At 37.6% G+C, this 23,157-nt stretch overlaps 2 protein-coding genes and 1 non-coding gene across 3 annotated transcripts; 1 reads left to right on the top strand and 2 right to left on the bottom strand.

Moving 5' to 3' along the window:
* Positions 1-130: 130 nt before the first annotated feature.
* Positions 131-5,843, bottom strand: LOC149391817 (aminopeptidase M1-like). The gene is made up of 19 exons (XM_089621193.1): positions 5,578-5,843; positions 5,092-5,237; positions 4,916-5,018; positions 4,634-4,820; positions 4,448-4,541; positions 4,182-4,335; positions 3,978-4,082; positions 3,775-3,891; positions 3,574-3,687; positions 3,036-3,218; positions 2,600-2,924; positions 2,386-2,507; positions 2,193-2,290; positions 1,748-1,925; positions 1,391-1,505; positions 1,242-1,309; positions 1,067-1,141; positions 821-898; positions 131-736 (listed from the first exon to the last, which is right to left on the bottom strand). Exons 1-19 carry the CDS (start codon positions 5,791-5,793, stop codon positions 410-412), a joined length of 2,805 nt encoding a protein of 934 aa, XP_089477319.1. The 5' UTR covers positions 5,794-5,843; the 3' UTR covers positions 131-409.
* Positions 5,844-7,915: 2,072 nt separating this feature from the next.
* Positions 7,916-13,525, bottom strand: APM1 (aminopeptidase M1). Its single transcript, XM_089619270.1, has 19 exons — positions 13,256-13,525; positions 12,795-12,940; positions 12,573-12,675; positions 12,213-12,399; positions 12,040-12,133; positions 11,776-11,929; positions 11,578-11,682; positions 11,381-11,497; positions 11,144-11,257; positions 10,890-11,072; positions 10,445-10,778; positions 10,242-10,363; positions 10,064-10,161; positions 9,582-9,759; positions 9,364-9,478; positions 9,211-9,278; positions 9,015-9,089; positions 8,413-8,490; positions 7,916-8,337 (listed from the first exon to the last, which is right to left on the bottom strand). Exons 1-19 carry the CDS (start codon positions 13,469-13,471, stop codon positions 8,149-8,151), a joined length of 2,676 nt encoding a protein of 891 aa, XP_089475396.1. The 5' UTR covers positions 13,472-13,525; the 3' UTR covers positions 7,916-8,148.
* LOC149391816 (U6atac minor spliceosomal RNA) lies at positions 8,714-8,830 on the top strand. The gene has a single exon (XR_016300430.1). It is a non-coding gene; the product is annotated as a U6atac minor spliceosomal RNA (small nuclear RNA).
* Positions 13,526-23,157: the final 9,632 nt, after the last annotated feature.

The raw sequence follows: 23,157 nt of genomic DNA, 5'->3' as shown, positions 1-23,157 counted from the left end.
ATATATATATATACTTTTCTTGAGCCGCAATGTTATATTCTATTCAAAGTTTTATCTCCAGAGACAACATGAGACCTAGTTCGTTATGCTGTTTAAAAGCCAAATAATGGCCAACACAGACATTTGATCATGAACAGCATTTTAAATAGTATTATTGTTTTCTTATAATGCTTACTTATAACCATTCCTATAAGCATAATTATTTTCAGCACATAAAATACAAGAAAGTTTACATCAACAATTTGTTTCGAACATAAATCTCGGCATCATGATCTCGATTGAGAGATCATTTATTGTAAATTAGACTTGTTTTTTTCTGAGCGTGCATTATTTGAATCTTGGTGATAGTCTGTACAAGAATCCTCATGCTTCACAGTATCATCAAGATCTTCCTTTCTCCGAACAGTCTTTAACCGAGTTTGCTCTTCAACTTTTTCAAGAAGCTCGAGACACAGTCAAGTTTCAGGGCCGGAAAGATCGAAAGGAAGCAAAAACATAACTGCAATTTGAGTGGGACGTGTTGAGAACGGCGTGGCTCCCTCTTGAGCGCAACGCAACTATTATCTTCCAGCCGCTTCACAGCATCAGAGAGATCTTTCTCGCTCTGAACACTCCGAACCCAGTTTGCATTTATGCGCACACGCTCGATGCTTTGCTTCACGGTTCTGGCGATCGACGGAATAGAATGGTCCGCAAAGAAATCCTCTATTTCCTTAACCTTCTCTAGTGAAGCAAACTGTGGTATAGGAATCGAGTCACTTGAACATCTCTATGTAAGAATCTTAAAACAGTGGATCAAAGAGAATTATCGATAACAAACCGGGGTCACGATTGCACTGATGAAATGAGGCATCAACGATCCAGATCCCCACGTTTCTGATATGTAAGGCCAGTTACTCTGCATTAAAGGCATCGGTCTCATTTCATAATCTTGATCGAAAAATGAAGATAAAAAACGTAATGAAATTTTCAATACTGAGATGCCTGGGAAACATACTTATCTGATTTATTTGTTATTATATCTCATTTTGCCTGAATGCAAGTACTTTTAAACAGCATGCATTACCTGCAGCCATGACCAAGCTACTTCGCGTCCTTCCATGCTAACAGAAACTCCGTAAAAAGCATCTTGATTACGAACCTAAATGGGTTGGAGAGAACTCAAGCTCACTATGAAACATGCATTGAAATTCAAAAGCTCTAACTCGATGTAAAAATTAAAAAAAAATCTTAAATGTCACCTCCGATGACAACAAAAAGTTCAGAACTTCCAAAACTATACTGGGATCCGGACAAGATGCCAAAGAACCTGCACGCAAATGAAAAAAATAAAAATAAACAGGTGTATAATACACATGCAGATGAGACTAATTAATTCTGAATAGCGTACCTAAAATAACGGTTTTTTCCTGGCTTGAACCACTCTCCCTATAAACTTTTAGAAGGCTATCGAAATCCAATCTGTTTGATGCAGTGACTCGCTGCATAACGCCCACATATGCTGCCTGTAAACAATATGATAAAAACATCTGAATTCCATTGATAAACGATAGAGACTATAAGATAACCGCGTATTCAAGAGACCCGTAACTCTCCTAAAAGGTTAAGCCTAAACCAAACTAATCACCCCCCTCTAAATTATTATTTTTAGCTTCTATTTATAGACTAACTCTCAATAATACTAATTCTGACCTTAAACAGTTAATTAATTATTTCATCGAGTGATGAAATCTTTAATGGACGTTACCTTTCTTAAATCCGGAGGAAGGAGTGGTGTATTTCTGTCATCTAAGAACACATGGAACCGCATACTTGCTTCGTCCAAGGTCGCGTCATGTCCAAAAATAGACAAGGCAGTCAAAACTTTTCCTCTTAACATTGCATCTAAATCGCTCTCCCCAGCTTTAGGCTGCCAGCCAAGTCTCCTGAAATATTGTTAGAGATCTCAAAAGTTGAATTAAATTTTAAAGGCAATAGTTGAATTTATGTTCTGTGACAGTCTCCCTCATAACTTCATGATAGAATGATTTTGATTCATTGATACAACTTGTTCTAGTGCTATATCTTTGAGATTTTTTTAATGCCAATTAAAAGAAATATATCTTCAACGGCTGGATGAAAGTTAAAGTTAGTTTCCATATGATCTCGGGTTAGGTTTTAATTTATTGAGGTATCAGAAGAGCACAACTTACTCTGCAGATTTTAGAAAAAGGTTGATAAAAATTCGTTTGATGGGATCTAACAGCTCAGGCACAGCATCAGATGCGATCCGTACTAATTGGAAACTCACCTGTAAAAAAAATTTACTTTAGGTAAAAACTTAAGGTCCAGATGGGATCAATTAAGAAGCTGCCTGTTTGACAAGGATCTAGAGCTGGACATTACAGTTATTAAGTTTGAAAGGACGGTATAATCAACTTCATCCTTGTAAGCAACCATCAAGGTAAGCAAAGAAACATAAGACTCCTTGCCAGCCATACAAAGGGCATATGAATCGTCAAGTATTCCTGTTGAGAGAAACATAGTGATTTTTAATGCCCCTATTTCAGTAAAGTAGTGTACAACATAAAAAAAAAGTTGATGTAAATATCAAAATTACCGAATCGGTCGGTTGCAGATAAGTAGTTTTTCTCTATTGCATGTATTAGTTCAGCTACAAGGATCTCATCATATCTCACTCTGTAGAAACCGGTCTGATCCACATTGACTTTTACCCAAGTACATGTAGCACCATTTTCGTCATCTTTCGCGATATTTACCAAGCTGTCATAGGAAATCGAGCAACCAGAAACTGCATCCATGTCGAGTGTTTGAGACTTGGTTTTCAATAGGAAATTCTTGCGGACATCATAGGAGCCACAGCATAATGTTATCGGGACAATCCATTGCCCATCACCAGAAGAGCCACTGTACAAGAACTGGGACTGAAAAATATAATGTTGCCAGTAAGTGAGTTCTCCATGAAATTTTCATAAATTTGAGGAGAAAGTAGATCCGAAATGACATTGGGATGGAGAAATTGGAGACAAGATAACCTGCTCAAACACCAACTTATGATCTTTGACTTTGACAGACACGACCGGGTATCCTTGCTGTTTCGTCCATGTATTCATTAGCTCCTTCACCGGCTCTCCAGATCCCTCTTCAAGGGATTCCCATAAGTCTTCTGTCTTTGCATTTGAGAACGCATGCTTTTTTATGTATGAGGCAAGTGACCTCTGATTGCATGATGTATATTTGAGTCAACAACAATCAGAGAAGAGACACGGAAATCTTAATAAGAATAGGGCAAGCATCGTGGAATTTTCATATTTGTCATCAAGGATTTTCATACTAAGAGGAAATTTCTTCGAGTCTTAACATATAACCCAGGACAACACAATAGAGTGAACCTAGATTTTTTTTAATACTCTTCACCTGAACATTCTAAACACGCAAACAACTTCAAATCCAACTTAAATATGTGCTAATTCAGTTATAATTATCATGGTCACCATAACTGCAGCCATCAGTGGGTTGAAAAGTTCAATTAATTTCCTGCAAACTTATCCAAAGCGAGATTGTAGTGCAAACCTGAAAGCTTTGAGCACCAAGATAGCTCTGTAACATTCTAATAATAGCAGCACCTTTGCTATAGCTTATGTCATCAAATATTTCATCAATCTCAGATGCATGGTTTATCTCCACCTAGAAACAAAACAAAAATATACAAGCTTTGAGTAAAAAACAATGCATACAGAAAATATTGTCAAGTTGGTCTGCATAGAAGTATACCTCAATGGGATGAGATTCTTCAAGTCCATCCAGCCTGAGCCCACTGGTTAATTCGTCAAGGAACTGAGTCCATACTTTCCACTCCGGGAACACGCTATCATTAGCCAAGTAGCTCATCTAAAAGCAATCAATTTCATTTTTTTACTTAGTATACTCGACATGCATCATATATGAACGATTTTTTTCTTATAAAGATAGCCCACCCATGTTGCGAATCCCTCGTTTAACCATAAGTCTGTCCACCATTCCATAGTTACAAGATTTCCAAACCATTGGTGTGCCAGTTCATGGGCAACAGTAACCGCAACCTTCATTGAAGCAGCAAGGCGAAATAATCAGATATCACAGACCATAGTCATCCATGACATATAAATGATTGGAACTTATGAACTGAAGATTAAGACTACATTTTTCTTGTTCGCAGCTGAAGAGTGTTCATCATCATACAGTAAATCTGATTCACGGAAAGTAACCAAACCATAATTCTCCATGGCTCCAGCAGCAAAATCGGGGATTGCAATCATATCCAATTTGGGTAAAGCATAAGGAATCCCAAAGAATCTATTGAGTACACAATATAAACAGAAAATCGACCGCAAGAAGTTACACCAGAAAAAATAATTAACAGAATATCACTAAGAAAAACTAAAAATTTCACTAATCTGAAACATACTCTCTATAGAATTCAAGTGACTTAACACCAACATGTAACGCAAACTCTCCTTGCTTCGTCTTACCCACTTGACAGTACACTCGAACTTTGATACCTAAGGTAACACGCAAAATTGCACAGCTGAGAACAAGAATAATACACTTCAGTAAGGAAATTTGCACTTTATTGGACGTGGATCTAAGTTACCATCAGACGTATAATCTTCTACATAATCAAACAAGCAAACAACAATTGCCACCAAATACGTGGACATTAACGGAGATTCTTGATATGAAACAATTCTGAGATCCCCATCTACTTTCTCTTCAAGGATAGGCATGTTTGAGAGGGCTACTTCATTAGATGGCACCGCTAATGTAATTTTGAACTTAGCCTAAATCACGAGTATCACATCAGAAAGAAGCGAGGTGATATATAAGCACATAATATCAAGTGGATTAATGAAAAAAAGAAAAAGAAAAAAATGACCTTGAAAGCAGGTTCGTCCCAACACGGGAAACACCTACGAGCATCGACTGATTCAAACTGCGTGACAGCCATGTTCTTCTCCTTGCCTTCATACTCGTAAGTACTATACAGAAGAAGCAACATCCCAACTTTATAAACGGACTTAGAAAGACTTTATATATATGTTATAAAATTACCTTCTATAAAAGCCCCTCATATCGTCATTCAGAATCCCTTCAAACCCAGCAGTCAAAACCCCAGCTCCTATTGGTAACGTCTCAGCAAACTCCAAGACCAAAATTTGATCTTCTTCAAAAACTCCCATTTTTATAATCTGTAGAGCCTGTCCCGTAAACTCAATTTATCAGTGTCACACTAACTGTAAAGCTCAGCCATATAGAAATGGCTCTCATTGAGTCCCTAACACTCATTTCACAATCTAAAAAAAGACACAACTTTACTCTCCTCTCCGAGGAACTCATCAATTCATCAATCTCACACGCATAAATAGAAACTATTTGCAAAGCTCAGCCCTAGAAGCAGCTCTAGTAAACTCCATACACTCATTCGCAAATCTAAATCAGGACAAAAATTCACAATTAAAGAAAGAAATTAAAAACTAAAGCAGCTTCAAAATCAATACAGCAAAAGCAAAAGCAAAAGCCTGATTCAAGTTCAAACACCTCGGAGGAGTTCTCGGAAGAGAAGGAGAGAGAGGCGGGGACGAAGGAGAGGTCGGCGGCGTTGAGGACGAGGAAGCGAGTGTCGGAGACGACATCGAGGTCGACGGAGACGGTGCCGGAGAATCGGCAAGCGACGAGGTCTGGTGAGAGTCGTACATCGTAGCGTTTGGGTGTAGCGAATTTGGGGAGTCTGGACTGGCCTTTGAATTGCTCCATCTTCTTCTCTCACAATTGACGAGAGAGAGTGTGTGAGTGGCGATGCAACTTATGACAATGAGCCAACTCTCTTACTAAAAATATGTTTTTACGCACGTTGAAAATCTGCATGAAAATCCAAAAAAAAAAAAAAAAAAAGCTTATAATTTTATATATCTTTATTTATTTTCGGATATGATCAATGCTCTTTCCAATGTCAATAAATATGAAGATGTAGTATTCAATTTACTTTAAATCCCACCTGGATGGCACTCTTTTATTTTTGCGTTGAATTTTACGAAAAACATTTTTAATATTAAAAGATTTTATTAGTAATTTTTAAATGCATAATGCAGTCGTTTGTACACCGGACCAAAGACTAAAATACTGATACCGAAATTTTGATTTTATTGATATATCGACTATCGATATCCTATAATAATTTGAATACCGACTACTGATGATATTGATGATATATACCGACAGGGTCGGCCCAAACTCACCGGGGGCCCTAGGCGAATCAATATTTTGGGGCCCTAAAATACTAATAAAAAATTAAATTTTCATGGTAAAAAGTGTAATTTTTTTAAAAAATGGGCCAAAAGTGTAAATTTTTAGGGTAAAAAACGTAAATTTTCTTAAAAATAGGCAAAAAGTGTAAATTTTTGGGGCCCATCCACATATGGGGCCCTAGGCCTGGGCCTAGCTCGCCTTAGCCCAGGGCCGGCCTTGTATACCGATATATCTATGGAAATCATATAACAAAATATAATTAAAAATATCCAATATATATGTATATATATAGGTCTCTAAATTCAAAAGATAAAATAGGTTTCAAATGCTACATATTCAAAATAACAAATTAATTAAAAATACACACTACAAATCATAAAATAGTATTCAAATGCTATCATAATTAGGCATATAGACAAAACTAATATATGACGCATGCATCATATAATGGAGACATAGGCATACGTTGGGCTATTTCGTCAATTAGTTAAATTGTCTGACTATAATTTTAATGGATGGTCATCAATATCGTTGTCGATCGTCATCACCACCACCATCAATGTATTCGTCTTCTTCTTCTTCTTCTTCTTCTTCTTCATAGAAGAATAGATTAAATATTTTGGAAGCAAGATTAAATATTTTGATACTTCGTAGCCTTCACGTTGCAGATGGCTAGACTTCAAACATTTTGTTGCCTGTTTAGATGGTGAATTAAATATTCCGAAGGCACAATTAAATTTATGAAATCATGTAACTTGTTTGTGTGTTTTGAAATAGATCAACAAAACTGAAGGCATGATTAAATTTTTGAAAATTTGTTGCCTAATTTTGACAATGAAACTAATTTTGAAACTATTTGGTATATATAAAAAGTGCATTGTAAAAAAGTGGATTAAAATTTTGAACAACTAGAATAATTATTTTGAAATCCTGAAAAACGGGTTCACTCGAATATCAAAGATATATTAGTATTTTGGGTTATTAAGTTATATAGCCACACGGATATAGTGGATTGAGATATAGCCCACCTTTGGTTAATTTCTTGTAAATAGCCAAGTAAACTTATTAACAGATTAATAAAAGCTTTATTTAACACAACTAAACATATATTTTAGGTAGTTAATAGGTTGCCACGTATGCAAGTTGGCTATTTACAAAGTATTTACCAAAGGTTGGCTAATTTACAATTCATATAGTTTAAGTGACTTACGTAGCTAATTTTTTGTAGTATTTTACACTATGAGTGACTATAATGCATTAACTTATGAAACTTTGACTATTTTGCTTAACACTTAGTTTAAATTGGCTATTTCGTACAAAAAATCATTATAACAATTATATTTTAAATAGATATATATATATATATATATATATATGTTAATAGATATATATGCATGTATAATAACATTTTACTCGTATATTTGTATGTATTTCATTATATATATATATATATATATATATATATATATATATGTTAAACTTGTATTGTATTTTTAGTTTTTTTTTTTTTTTGAAAGACACAAAGTCAGTGCAGATTGAACTCTGGTGTGTAATTAACGATTAAATTATGGTAGGTACCACTATTGTATTTGTAGTTTTATAATGTATTGTATTTGTAGCAAAAGCAATGAGAAAAAAAACAAACCCACATAATTTGTGAACAATCAGTTTTTAACACCAAACCAGTGTATTCTGTCTAATTCTTCACTCGAATCAGGCCTTTTATTTACAATGGATGATAGCTAAATTTTACAGAATTGAAAGTAGAGAAATAAGTCTATTGTTGTGGTTGTGGCTGAATCCAAAACATGGTCTAATGAGAAAACAAGTCATCAATTCATATGATGAGAAGGCCAGGATTTTCTAGAGATCACTCCTAGAGGCCAACTTAGTGACTGCATCGGCGAGGGTTTTCTCGTACTGAACGCTGTGAACCCAGCTGGCATTGATGCGGACTCGCTCGATGCTCTGCTTCAACGTTCTAGCCATTGCCGGGATAGTACGCCCTGCAAACACTTCCTCTACTTCCTTGCACTTCTCAAACGAAGCAAACTGTGCCACGAGAGAAAAGTTAAAGACGCTGATATGGAGTCAAAATAAAGAAGGAAAAAAAGGAAGAGAACGTACCGGTGAGACGATTGCTTCGACAAAACGAGTTATCAAGAAGCCAGAACCCCACGTCTTTGAGATGTAATCCCAGTTCTCCTAAACAATCACAAACATTGGAAGTTAGAAAAAAAATAGAAATAAATCGGGAGTAATTTAATTCCTGATCTTAAAAAAAAAATTACTTTGTTTTTGTTAAGAATACCATGAACTTAAATATGACACCATTTTCAAGTGGAATGTTTTTACTTCTATTGTTCGTCGATTACTACTCGGTTTATTTCAATTTATATTTTTGTTTGCATTTATAACTGTATTTACAGTGTTCTTAGAAAGGAGAGATGGTTGGCATCTCCCCTGACAGGGATGGCAACCGCCTTCGGCTTTCCCTGTTAACACACCCGGTGATTCACCGGTGTAAGGCTAACAATTTTTTTTTTTTTTTTTTTAAATAACTGTATTTACAAAAGACCAAGGCTAGCAGGTTATGAAAGGGCTGAACGGAGATTTATTGTTGCATTTTGGATCATCAAGTGCTTAGGCATGTGTGGTTTCGAATAAAAAAAAAAAAAAAAGAGTAAGTTTTGTGTATTTTTATTTTACAGACAAAAAATGATTTTTACCTTCAACCATGTCCAAGCTACTTCACGTCCTTCCATGCCAACAGAAAGTCCCATAATGGCGTCTTGATTACGAACCTGAACAAATTTGAAGTGAAGTCAATGCTCAATACACTCAGGTTTAGATATCTCATATTATGCGCACCGAATAAAATTTTGTGATTCTGGACTGGAGATAAACTGTTGAGCGTATTGTTACCTCAGAAGAGAGCAGAAAGTTCAGAACTTCCTGTACTATACAAGGATCCGGACAAGATGCTAATGAACCTACAAGATAGATAAAAGAAGGAAAAAAAATGTTGAAGCTAATCCTTGTGAAATTAATCCGTTACAAATCTCAACGGATATTTACTCAAAATGCGTGTTTTCTCTTGGCTCAAATCACACTCTCTGTAGAGTCTGAGAAGAGAATCATAGTCTGATCTGTTTGATGCATTGGCTCTCTGCATTACACCCACATACGCTGCCTGCAAAAGCGCGTTCCGCAAAAAAAAAAAAAAAAAAAAAAAAAACCCCATTAATATGGGCATTTACCAGTGTTACTATTGTTTTACACTGCTCGATACAAACCCTTCTGATATCAGGAGGAAGTAGCGGCGTATTTCTGTCCTCTAGGAATGAATGGAAACGTGTAGCGGCTTCATTGAGAGTCGGATCATGCCCGAATATGGCAAGAGCTGTCAAAATTTCACCTCTCAGCATCGCATCTAAATGGCTCTCACCAGATTTAGGCTGCCAGCCAAGCCTCCTGAAGTATGGTAAGTGATGTTAAAGAAAATAACGTATTTTCAAACAGAAAATATTCTGGCCGGTTTTCCAAACGCTCCCACTCCTTCATGACCCAACTTCTGTAAGAGTTAACATACTTATTTGCCAGTAATTAAATTTTCATAATGATTTCACAAGCTCGTCATTGCGTACTAACAGTTCCTCCAACAAAGCTTCTCAGCATGATTACACGTGAAATGCAATGGATATGTTGGACACACACACACACTCACTCACACTACCACTAGCTTAGGAAATATATACTTCTGCCATAAATAACTTACTCGGCAGAGCTTTGGAAAAGATTTATCATAGTTTGCTTCACAAGACCCAGAAGCTCAGGCACGGCATCAGCAGCAATCCTTGTTAGTTTATAACTTACCTGTATGAGTCGGGAACAAAATGAGAACTAAATCCAAATACCATGTATTGATCTAAGAACAGACTGAGACTTAGACATACACTGATTAGGTTGGAAAGGACGGTATACTCAGTTTCGTCCTTGTAAGCACCCATTAACGTAATCAAAGAGACAAAAGACTGCTGGCGAGCCATGCAGAGGGCAAATGCATCATCCAAAATGCCTGATACATAATATCATAATGCAATTCTGTCACTGTTCTCTCCATAAATCCAAAGTAAGCATAAATGAAATAAAAATTTACCGAAACGGTCTAATGCTGACAAATATTTCTTCTCTATTGCATGTCTGAGCTTAGCTGCAAGGTCCTCATCGTACTTGACTCTGTAGAAACCAGCCTGGTCCACATTGAGTTTTATCCAACCGCACTTGGCACTGTTTCCACCACATTTTTCTCCACTTCCAGACTCAACAATGCTGTCCTTGGAAATTGAGCAACCCAAGAATTCATTCATGTCCAGCGTCGTGGTATCGTTTTCTAACAGGAAACTTTTGCGGATATCATATGAGCCACATATTATCGTTATTGGGACAATCCATTTCCCATTCCCGGGGGAGCCACTAGACAAAAACTGAGTCTGAAATGCATAACATAAAAAATAAGATAAAGTGTTCGCTAATTGGAGGGGAAAAGACATGAAGAAATATAGTTATTGTTCACACAATAGAAACAAGTCATTAAAATAAACCTGCTCAAACTCCAATTTATGATCTTTCACACTGACTGACACGACAGGGTATCCTTGTTGTTTCGTCCAGGTATTCATCAGCTTTGTCACAGGTTCCCCAGATCCTTCCTCAAGGGCAGCCCATAAGTCCTCTGTCTTTGCATTGGAGTAGGCATGCTTTTTGATGTACGAAGCAAGTGACCTCTGATTGCACGTAGTAATAGAATATTAGTAACCCATAAGGCACATTTGTCATGAGATTGATTGTTACAAACCTGAAATTTTTCAGCACCAAGATAGTTCTGTAGCATTCTAATAACAGAAGCACCTTTTTTATAACTTATGGCATCAAAGATCTCATCAATCTCTGATGCATGCCCTATCTCCACCTGAAAACAAGAACTAATAATTAATTATAAAATAAAATAAAACATACACACATTGACTGAAAGTTATATATCCAATCCAAAATGTACAGCTGAATAGTTGAAACTCAATCTACAAAGAAGCACCTGAATCGGGTGAGACTCTTCAAGTCCATCCAGCCTGAGCCCACCAACGGATTCATCAAGAAACTGAGTCCATACTTTCCACTCCGGGAACAAGCTGTCGCAAGCTAAATAGCTCACCTATCCATTTAAAGAATTCTCTAAATTAGCAAGTGAAGCAGGCAACATATAAAGAAGCTTTCTTGAAAAAAATTACGAACCCATGTTGCAAATCCCTCATTCAGCCATAAATCTGTCCACCACTCCATCGTCACAAGATTGCCAAACCATTGATGTGCCAGCTCATGGGCTACAACAGTTGCCACCTTACAGAAATGGTCAAGTAAAAAAACAAAACATTTAATACAAATGGATCATATCTAACTATGTAAGCAAACGACTAGGTCTCAAATGCTTACCCTTTGCTTGTTAGAAGCTGCAGAATGTTGATCATCAAAGAGTAAAGCTGTTTCGCGGTAAGTAACTAAACCATAGTTCTCCATGGCTCCAGCAGCGAAATCTGGAATAGCTATCATATCCAATTTGGGCAAAGGATATGGCACCTCGAAGTATCTGAAGACGTGTTTCCATCAGTCAAATAAAATAAAGATTGAAAGAACCAAAACCAGAGCTTGTAGGATGACCAAGAAGCTTGTAGAGCACTCTTTTAACACAAAACGTACTCTTTGTACAAGTCGAGTGTCTTAACAGCAACATGTAGTGCAAACTTTCCTTGGTTTGACTTCCCAACTTGACAGTACACTCGAACATTGACCCCTGCAGTGAAATTAATTGGCAGTATAAATACAAGATTCACTCTCCGAAATGCGATAGTAAACATTTTGCATGATTTTACCGTCAGAAGTACGGTCTTCCACATAATCAAACAAACCGACAACGATCGCCACCAAATATGTCGACATTATTGGTGATTCCTGGTACGAGACTGTTCTGAGTTGTCCATCCACTTTATCTTCAATAACCGGCATGTTAGAAAGGGCTACTAATCCTAACGGCACCTCTAATGTAATTTTGAATATAGCCTGTAAAGACGTGGGGATAATAAACACTCAGTATAGCGCCATAGGAGAAAAAAAAAATAATTCCCAATCCAGATTTATATGCATGAAATGGTTGAAAGTTGATAAATGCTTCATCAATAGCAAACCTACAATAACCCTAAATTTGGGCAAGAAACGCAAAAAGAGAGGAATACTTTGCAAGCAGGCTCATCCCAACAGGGAAAGCATCTCCGGGCATCAGCTGGTTCAAACTGTGTCACTGCCATATTCTTCTTCTCGCCATTATGCTCATAAGTACTGTGCAGAAAAATCAGCAAGTCTAAAGCTCGCGCTTAAATTGTAACAATAGAACAATTGTAATCCAATTCATCTATAAATACTGAATAGAATATGAACAACGCATTTAGACGTGCTACCTTCGATAAAACCCCTTCATTTTGTCATTCAAAATCCCTGCAAATTCAATAGTCAAAACTCCGACACCTATAGTGAGCGACTCTGCGAATTCCATGACCAAAATCTCGTCTTCTTCGAAAATTTCCACCTTCGAAGGCTTGGACACCTGTCCGAAGAATTCAACTCGTCAAAAAAAAAAAGGCATCTTTGAAACCAAAGAACAAAATTACTTGCAAACTTTTTCCTAATTGGAAATCTGTACTCATTCTAATCTCACAACTAACATTTCACACCAGTCCAAAGTAGAACAGAAAAGTCTGAAATCCGAGCAGAAATACGCTTCACCAAAAAAAATCCAACCCTTGATCGAAAAAAAAAAATCCACAACGAAAAAAAAAAAAAAAAAAAATCATTTCCCTGCGATCCCAACCCAAGCACGCGCGAACAGCCAAAGTGAAAAACCGGAATATCACGACGATACCTCAGACGAGTTCTTGCCGGAGAACGACACGGAACCCGGGACGACAGAGAGATCCGCGGTGTTGAGGACGAGGAAACGAGTGTCGGAGACAACATCGACGTCGACAGAGACGGTACCGGAAAATTCACAAGCGACGAGGTCTGGTCTGAGCCGTACATCGTACCGTTTCGGTACCGCGAATTTCGGGAGCCGAGGCTGGCCTTTGAACTCATCCATTTTTTTTTTACTTTGGTTTTTGCTTAAACTTTTGCAACTAAATAACTAGAGAGTGAGAACGACCTACAGAGGATACATTTTTATAGATATTGATTTCACCTTTGCCAAGGAAACGGCGCCGTTTCCGTATCCGACGTCATCGGATGCTTAAACAGCACGTCACTTTCCTAATTCGGACTTTAATTCAAGCACTGAGGGCATGTTTTGTTGAACTGGTGTAATGGGAATGAGAATGTTAATAAGAATGAGATTCAAAACTTGATTATTTTGTTTGATAAGCATATTGGAATAACTTATTGAATACACAATAACATGTTTGGTTATTATTGGAATAGAATGGAATTAAATTTTTTTTTTACAACATTACCCTTATTATTACTAAATAAATTTATTAAATTTATTTTTAATTTATTTTAAAACTAAAATTCAGATAAAAAATTAATAAATAAAAATTGTATAAGAATAACATATGTATATGCTACATACTATACAAATGTATATATACTTGTATATACACAGATGCATTCACGCATATAATAATACATAGTGGGTAATTCTACTTTCTATATACTGGTGTATATATATATATATATATATATAATATTAAAATACTTTACACGCTCATGCATATAATTCATAATATCATCAGATTATCATTATATATAATTACAATAATTACAACATCATCCAACTTTAACTTCAGTGTACCAAAATAAATTTCTCAGCTCAAAATATGATCCACAAAACCATCCCACTAATCTAATTCATTGTCTTTTAATTACAATAATTATAACACCATCCAACTTCTGTGTACCAAAATAAGTCTATGAGATCCACAAAACCATACTACTAATCTAATTCATAATATCCTATATAAATATTTTCTATCAACCAAACTTCATTTACCAAAATCTACCAAGGTTTAAGCTTTGCAGACACTTCATAAATCTCCAACAAGAAGACCTCTCGCCCATTCATCTTTATCTTCATCTGCAATGCTAAAAAAGTAAGAAACTAGAGCATTATTTTGCATAATCATACGAGCTATCTTATGACGCTCCATACTTGAAATAGTCGTGTTCTTCTCCAATTCTTTGCCAAGGTTAATATGTTTCTCATTCATGTCTTCCCCAATAGCTTTACTCAAACGAGTAGATGCTTTGTCAATGACTTGTGCAATTATCAAAGATGATTCTTTGAGGGCTTCACACATATCTTCTCTTTATGAAATTTTTCTCTTTTTCTTAGACGACTTAGATGAACCTTCGGATTGAGGTGTAGTGGATCAATGCAGAGATTGAGCTTCATTCATACCTTGCACATTATCAGCACTGTCAACAAAATCACCTTCCATATGGTCGTCAACATCATTCTCTTTGCTAGTTTCTTTTCCATGCCTTTCTAATTCCTAAACCACATCTATAAGATCCTCTGAATGTTTTTCAGTAGCATGATCTTTGCCATAAATCAAGCTGAAAACATCATAATATGGGAAATGCTTATATCAAAATTGAGCTGCATCCTTGTGACTCTGTTTTTTTATATATAAAATAAATAAGTTACTAAGATAACACCATTATAAATTCCACAAACAGTAGCACATGAACTTAAAAACTACCTGGAGATATGCATCCTATGCGAGTTTGTCGACCGTAACGGTTTGCTTTTCCGAGTCCCATCCGAATCCACTGCAATTAGGTCAACTCAACATTTCATGAATGACTTGAAAGTAAGATTTCAACGTCTTCAACCTTGACACATGTTCGGATTAGCTTCTAAGTCACATCCGGGTATCTTCTTATGCATTTTTATTTCAAGAGCTTTCAAGTGTCCAGCTTTAAAATTTTCTCGGCCTTGTACTTTCCTCTGTCGGGTAACTCCAACAAGGAGTTAATCAAGGCTTTATCTTCTTCTTTGGTCCAAAACCTTTTATTTTGACCAGGATCTCTTACTTTTGAAGTTGTCATCCTATCCATCAACACCATAAATACATGAACAACACATCAATGATAAAGCAAAATTTGACCAACAAACCTATTCAATTCATTTAAAAAGAAAAAAAAAACAAGAACAGTAATGGCAATCACATAAAGAAACCTGTCTAGAAACAAATCAAATGCATTATATGAAAAATTCAGATACAAAACACCATAAATACATGTACAAGCAAAACAAAACAGTACCGAAAACCACCAAATAAATACTCATAAACATTAAGAAAACTAGTGTAATAATTATAAATACAAATAAGTCATTATCAATCTACTCATATACGTGTTCTCCACTCGTTGTACATCTCATTAGCAAAATTATTTCTCCATGTCGTCCATTCTTCGGATGGCTCAATATTTGTTATCAAGTCATCATCAATATTTTCTTCATCTTCAATATTATCTTCTTCCATATCAATCTATTCACTTCGAATATCATCTGACATTTCTCTTTGAATAAAGTTGTGTAGTAGACAACACGCCAATATGATACGATTTTGAGTCTTTATTGGATAAAAAGGACTCCTAAGAATCGTCCAATGATTCCTAATGGCACCGAAACACCTTTGACATTTCTAGCAGACAAATGCTTCATATTGAAATATTCTTGAAGACTATTTGGTTGAAGTCCTTCTCTCCATACGGTAAGTGTTGGAATCGATCTAGGGTTTGAGAAAATAATTAACGCTTCGGTAAGCGGCGGAATTTTAAAAATTTTCTTTTACAAGTAAAACAGTTTTTACTAACCTAGACAAGTGCAAGTACATGTAATTAAAAACCAATATGAGCTAGAAGTTTACTAACCTTTCTTGAAGCTTGAACTTTGAAGAAGCTTGTGGAAAGTTTGCAACGCTCGTCTCCCCTCGCAGCACGTCTCTCTTTCTTTCCTCGGCACCTCGAGCAACCACGAAAGTTTCTATCACTAAATCACTCGAAAAGAAGGAATCAGTGAGTGGGCACTTTTAAACACTATGACTTAAGAACGAGTCTTGAAGTCGCAGAGCTAAACACTAGGTCGAGTGAGGACCTAGGTGCCAAAACAAGAAAAATCGAAAATAAAATAGAAAGAGAGAAAGAGAGGATTTCGGCCACCACAAGGTCTAGAGAGAGAAGCTCTCAATCTCTAACTTATGTGGAATGAATAAAATGAGGGGAATGAGGGTCCTATTTATAGGAGAAGGGTTGGCCTTGGAAAGAAGTAGTTTCCTCTTATTTTCCAAGCCTTTATGAGCAACCCTTTATTTCCCATTCCTATCCAAGTCACACGGCCACATAAGCCTTCATGACACCTTGGATTTGTTTCCTCTTTTATTTTTCTTCTCCCTTGACTTGTCTTGGTCGAAATTCCCATTGCCTTGAATAGGAAATTTGTTTCCTCTTTTTCTTTTGGCAAGTATCTTCATACATTAATGCACAAAAGGAACTCTCTTTCTCTTTGGGTAGTGGGCGCCTATTACACTCTAGAAAGGCCTTCTAGAAGCTTTTCCATTTGTTCATGACAACATGAAAAAGGCCCATTAAGAATTTTCAATAAAATTCTTATGAAATGAAATTAATTCACAAGGCCCAATGATCAAGTCATGGCCGAGTGACATTAAGTCATCAAATGAACTTGTCAAAAAATTTATTGACATTCATTTCATCCTTTGTCTCAAAAGACAAAAATACCCTTTTAACTATTTTCGTTCTTGTTTTGACTTAGCTTCCAGTTTAACTATTCCTATCGATGTGATTCGTGACAGTGACCTCATGGACCCAAATGAACAAAGCTTGAGCTAAACACTTGGACTCAAAAGTTCACAAACCTTTTCCAAGTTTAGCTTAATGCCAACTGACTCCACTAAAGAGCTGACACTGAAAATCTCTCGGTTCAAATGAATTTATTTTCTACTCAAGAATTCGACCTAATTATGATGAGCGGATCCACTGAATATTATCTATGCTACCCTTCATGAATGTCATCAGCTAGTCGGGATTTACTAAATTACCATTTTACCCTTCTAGCTGTTATTTCCTCAACTCCTTTGTCGCTTGTGAATAAGTTAGAAACAATGTATTAACGAGGAGCTAACAAGTCACATTGTTTCATCCAAAAGAGTCAGGACTCAATTTGGACACTGGCCAGTTCATTTATTCACACTCCAAGGAACAAAGCATGAGGTGACATACATTGCATTTCAGCAATCTTGTACATGAATTCCATATCCATGAGAACTTCACAAAGTTACTCATGACATACTCACAACTTAGTATTTCACCAATAGGCCCTGTTCGGAATGACATAGTGAGTCCGAACTCTGACTTTCTCAAATGAGAATACTAAGGTGTGAAATGGCATGTCTCATTTCAGGATTAAGGTAAGCATGATGCAATTCATACATAGTGACTTCGAGACATAAGAGGTTAAATGGTTTGTTCTTATATTGTCTCTAGAAGTGCACTGGTCAATTCAGTACCTTCGGAAGATACCTAGAAGAACTATAGAGTCCCCAACTCTCAATGCCTCATAACCAGACATCATAGATTCTTCTAACAATCATACTGAGGTCAATAGTCCTTTGACCCTAAGATTGCGAATATATCGTTTTAAGCAAACTACGAAGAGTTTGTTCATGCAAATCTACATTTGTCTCTTCGTAAGTTGTTAAGTTTGTTTATGGACAAAAAGACTATGGTTTTATCATAAAGCTTCAGACAAGGAAGATTGAATGAACGTTTCAACTTTTTTATTAATGAATAAGCAATTACAAGCAAGAGTCTTCGTAAGACTATATGACATCAAATGTACATAAATAGACACTACTACTCTTCTTGTGGGCACCATTGACAACAAACTCCCACTTGACTCAAAGAAGATGTGAGTAGTCCTACATGCCTAATCCCTCTCGAAGTTGGTCGAAGACCATGTTCGCTAGGGCCTTGGTGAATGGATCTGCCAGAGATCTACTTCACCTCCACGTCTCCGCGTTGCGCGATCTCTCGAATCAAATGGTATTTCCTCTCAATATGCTTAGAGCGCTTATGGCTTCGAGGTTCCTTTGAGTTAGCGACAGCCCCACTATTATCACAATAAAGGGTCATGGGCTCGTCGACGTTTGGAACAACTTCCAAATACTTAAGGAATTTTCTAAGCCATACAGCCTCTTTGGATGCTTCACAAGCAGCCACATATTCTGCTTCCATTGTGGAGTCAGCAATGCAAGATTGCTTAATACTCATCCACACAACAGCTCCACCATTAAGGATGAACACAGATCCCGAAGTGGATTTCCTGGAATCCTTATCCGCTTGAAAATCGGAGTCGGTATATCCCGTCATAGTCAGGTCAGTACCTGAGTATGTAAGCATCAAGTTCCTAGTTCTTCGAAGATACTTAAGAACATGCTTAACAGCAATCCAGTGCTCGGGTCCAGGGTTGGATTGGAAACGACTAACTACGCCAACGGCGAAACAGATGTCAGGTCTAGTGCAAAGCATAGCATACATGAGGCTTCCTACGGCAGAGGCGTAAGGAATCTTCCTCATATCTTCAATCTCTTGTGCAGTCTTGGGAGACTGGTCCTTAGAGAGTGAAACTCCATGCCTAAAGGGTGTTTGACCCCTCTTGCAGTCTTGCATCGAGAAGCGATCCATCACCTTATCAATATAAGATGCTTGAGAGAGCGACAGGGTCCGGTTTTTCCTATCTCGAAAGATTTGGATTCCCAGAATGTATGCGGCTTCTCCTAGATCCTTCATATCGAATTGCTTTGCTAGCCAGACCTTAACCTCAGATAACTTACCCACGTCATTACCAATGAGTAGTATATCATCGACATATAGTACCAAAAACACAACTTTACCTTCGTGTATTAACTTGTAAACACAAGGCTCATCTATTGACTGTTCAAAGCCGAAGCTCTTTACAGTTTCATCGAATCTAATATTCCATGACCTAGATGCTTGCTTTAGTCCATAAATGGATTTAAGCAACTCACAAACCTTGGTCTCTTGACCTTCATCCACGAAACCGTCTGGTTGAGCCATGTAAATGCGCTCGTCAAGATTGCCATTCAGAAAGGCTGTCTTGACATCCATTTGCCAGATCTCATAGTCGAGAGCTGCAGCTATGGATAGGAGTATGCGGATGGATTTAAGCATCGCGACTGGCGAGAAGGTTTCTTCATAGTCAATCCCTTCTTGTTGGGTATAACCCTTCGCCACAAGTCGTGCTTTGAACGTCTCGACGTTCCCATCAGGACCCCTTTTCTTCTTGTATATCCACTTACACCCTACGGGTTTAATCCCTTCAGGAAGGTCTACAAGTTTCCAGACTTTGTTGACATACATCGAGTGCATCTCAACTTTCATGGCGTCAAGCCAAAGGTTTGATTCAGAACAAGCCATCGCTTGGCTATAGGAAACAGGGTCATCCATGTCGGAGACGGCTACAAGAGAGTCTCCATAAGACATGTACCTGTCAGGCTTTTGAGTAGCCCTCCCACTACGTCCAAGTACTACTTGACGAGATTTTGATGAGTTAGGTTGTGTTTTAGTTGGGGTAAGAACAGTTCTTACAGATGAGGTAGAAGCTTCCTCACTCAACTTTTCTTCAAGCACGATTTTGCTTCTAGGTTTTGCATCTTTCATAAAGTTCTCCTCGAGGAAACGAGCATTCGTGCTAACGAAAGTCTTATCGTCCTCGGGACTATAGAAAGTAAAACCTTTGGTTTCCTTCGGATATCCTACAAACAGGCACAATTCTGACCTACTAGCCAACTTGCTAGTCTTTTGCCTCAGCACGTGTGCAGGGCAACCCCAAATTCGGATGCGGCCAAGATTCACTTTACGGCCAGTCCATCGTTCATAAGGAGTACCAGGAACCGTTTTAGACGGAACTTGGTTCAGAATGTAAGCGGCTGTTTCGAGGGCATATTCCCAAAAGGAAAGAGGGAGTGATGAATAACTCATCATTGATCTAACCATCTCCATTAGAGTTCGGTTCCTTCTCTCTGACACTCCGTTTTGTTGAGGTGTGCCAGGTGCGGTAAGCTGAGAAGCGATACCTTCTTCTTTAAGAAAGTCATCGAACTCTCCAGACATATACTCACCACCTCGATCGGATCGAAGGGTTTTGATCACTTTGCCAGTTTGCTTTTCCACTAAAGCCCTAAAGACCTTAAATACGTTAACGGTCTCGGATTTGTGTTTGAGCAAATAGACAAACCCATATCGTGAGTAATCATCAGTGAAGGTAACGAAGTATTCGTATCCTCCACGTGCCTGTTGGCTGAGCGGACCACATACATCAGAATGTATTAGTTCCAGCAACTCAATGGCTCTTCGACCCTTATCGGAGAAAGGTCGCTTAGTCATTTTTCCTTCTATGCAGGATTCACAAGTAGGTAGTGAACCTATTGCAGAGGCTTGGAGTGGACCGTCCCTCACAAGTCTCTTATTCCTATCTAGACTGATATGACCAAGTCTTAAGTGCCAAAGGTATGTTGATTTTGTTAGATTGGAGGATTCAGAAATTTTGATCCTCTTTGGCTCCCTAATTAGATCATTATCTATTTCGGTGTCTAAGAGAGAAGGTTTAGTGGGATATATGTAAAAAAGAGAATTCTTCATACATGCATCAGTGACAAAAGAATTATCAGGAAATGAAATACGAATTCCATTCTTAATGAACTTTAAACAATAATCTTGCTCACGAAGACGAGCAACGGATATTAAGTTCTTCCCAAAGGTAGGAACAAAATAAACATGATTCAAGTTTAAAGTGCGGTGTTCAAAACACAGCGTCACGGATCCCACAGCCTTCGCAGACACCAGGCTCCCATCACCCCATTTGAAACAGAACTCGCCTTCCTCTAAGCTTTTGGTTTTCTTGAAACCATTCAAGGAACAACAAATATGGTTAGTAGCAGCGGAGTCAAGAATCCACGTTGATACATTATCAGCTACTAAGCATGCTTCGGTTACTAGTACAATACTATGTTCCTTTGCTTTGAGATTGGCAGGACAGTTCTTTTTATCGGCCTTGTGAGGTCTCTTCTTAGTTCCAGAGGTGGAGGCTTTTTGCTCAGTAGCATGTGCCTCTCCTTGATTCCTCTTTCTCTTCGTGAGACCTACAGCAGTGTGAAGTCCCTTCATAAGCTTGGTAACAGTGTACTCTAGCTTGTTTATGAAGTAGTTCATCTTGGAGGTATCAAGAGATGCGGGGAGAGTTTCTAAGATCATATCTATGATATTCTTCCCATCAATCTCAGATCCTAGGATTTCCATTTTATTCAGAAAACTGATGATCAGTATCATGAAGTCTCCAACAGGAGTCCTAGCCTGCATATGACAGTTCATAAACTGTCGGACTGCTTGTTGCCTTGCTTGACGCCTTTGCCCTACAAACATCTCATGGACATTGGTGAGCATGTCGGCGGCAGTCTCGATGTCACGATGTTGTTGTTGTAACACATTGTTCATTGATGCTAAGATATAGCACCTCACAATCTCATCGGAGCAGAGCCAGGCCGCCAAGGCGTCTTTGTCCTCTTGAGTTGAATCATCATTCGTCAGAGGAGGACACGGGGTGGTGAGTACCCATTTGTGCTTGTTAACGGTAGGTTTTATGTCGAGGTTACGTTTCGAATCTACGTAGTTTTCGTTTTCGAGTTTGATCGAGGAAAGAAAGATAGAGAGATGGTTGAGAGACATATTGCCTATATAAGCTGAAACAAGTTTATGATTAGTCTTTGGTTTAGGATTTAAGTTTTATTAAGACTTTTGTAAAATCCAAAGGTGTTATAAACCAAACGATAATTTACTCCCTCAAGAGAAGGCCGCAAAAAATCTCCATTTATAAGTAAATGACACATCATTAATGCTAAGCCAAGATGTCAATACATCTATTTTGACTAGCCACCTTTTAAATTGGTTTCATCACTCACATCCTTTCGCAGAGCCTCAAGGGAGGATACTAGGGATTGAGCCTAAGTGTGCAACCAACCACTTAGTCCAAAAGATCAGCTTTGAAAAACAATCCCCCAAGGGGAGGCCTTGTCATCATTGCATCACTCTCGGACGTAGCTCATTGAGCAATGATCGAAGCAATAACGCCTTGGAGTACTCACATTTAAGTGAGGGTCGCAAGAGCGGCTCTTAGTCCCACGTTATTGCATCTTTCACTAGTGTTGGGGATCGCGGGTTACAAACAACGAATATAACCCTCCCACTTAGTTTTTGGAGATGGTTCATCGACTCTTATAAGTTCGGAAACAAATTTCCTAGTTAGAGAGCGACAGAGCGGACAACTAGAAGAGAATCCTAGATCGACATGTTCAGAGCAGTATTAGTGCATAAAGGCACAAGGTACATACTCGATCTTTTCCTATTTTCTATTTCGGGAAAGTGCGTGAGGGAAGTGTGAACTTCAACTCACTCGAACACTTGAAACTTTGAGATTACACATCTTTTTATTTTTCGGCTTGTCTACAAGGAGACCTCCCACTCAAATTTTCAAGAGCATATAGATTTTGAACATATGTGATATAGATATAGTTTTGAAAACATTTTGAAAATTTATTTGATTTGGATGACAAAATATTTTCAAGTTTGAAAGTGAAAACGGTTTTTCAAAATTCAAACTAGTTTTGTAAAAATTCGATTTCAATTAAACTTTCAAAAATCAAAACATTTTAATCTTACACATCATGTTTA

Source organism: Urtica dioica, chromosome 7, assembly GCF_054948205.1.
Source record: "Urtica dioica subsp. dioica isolate 48M chromosome 7, U.dioica_male_clone48M_v1_H2, whole genome shotgun sequence".
Classification (NCBI taxonomy): Eukaryota; Viridiplantae; Streptophyta; class Magnoliopsida; order Rosales; family Urticaceae; genus Urtica; species Urtica dioica.
Note: the sequence above shows the minus strand (reverse complement) of the source record. Positions and strands in the feature narration are given on the sequence as shown.

What these genes read in the sequence shown, in the direction of transcription:
- LOC149391817 (XM_089621193.1), bottom strand. Translation starts at nt 5,793, where the DNA reads ATGGAGCAATTCAAAGGCCAGTCCAGACTCCCCAAATTCGCTACACCC. An exon ending in GGGACGAACCTGCTTTCAAG is followed by an intron (nt 4,821 to 4,915) that starts GTCATTTTTTTC and finishes CTCGTGATTTAG; the next exon opens with GCTAAGTTCAAAATTACATT. An exon ending in TCACTTGAATTCTATAGAGA is followed by an intron (nt 4,336 to 4,447) that starts GTATGTTTCAGA and finishes TGTACTCAATAG; the next exon opens with ATTCTTTGGGATTCCTTATG.
- APM1 (XM_089619270.1), bottom strand. Translation starts at nt 13,471, where the DNA reads ATGGATGAGTTCAAAGGCCAGCCTCGGCTCCCGAAATTCGCGGTACCG. An exon ending in ATAAATTGGAGTTTGAGCAG is followed by an intron (nt 10,779 to 10,889) that starts GTTTATTTTAAT and finishes TATGCATTTCAG; the next exon opens with ACTCAGTTTTTGTCTAGTGG. An exon ending in ACTTTCTGCTCTCTTCTGAG is followed by an intron (nt 9,090 to 9,210) that starts GTAACAATACGC and finishes AAATTTGTTCAG; the next exon opens with GTTCGTAATCAAGACGCCAT.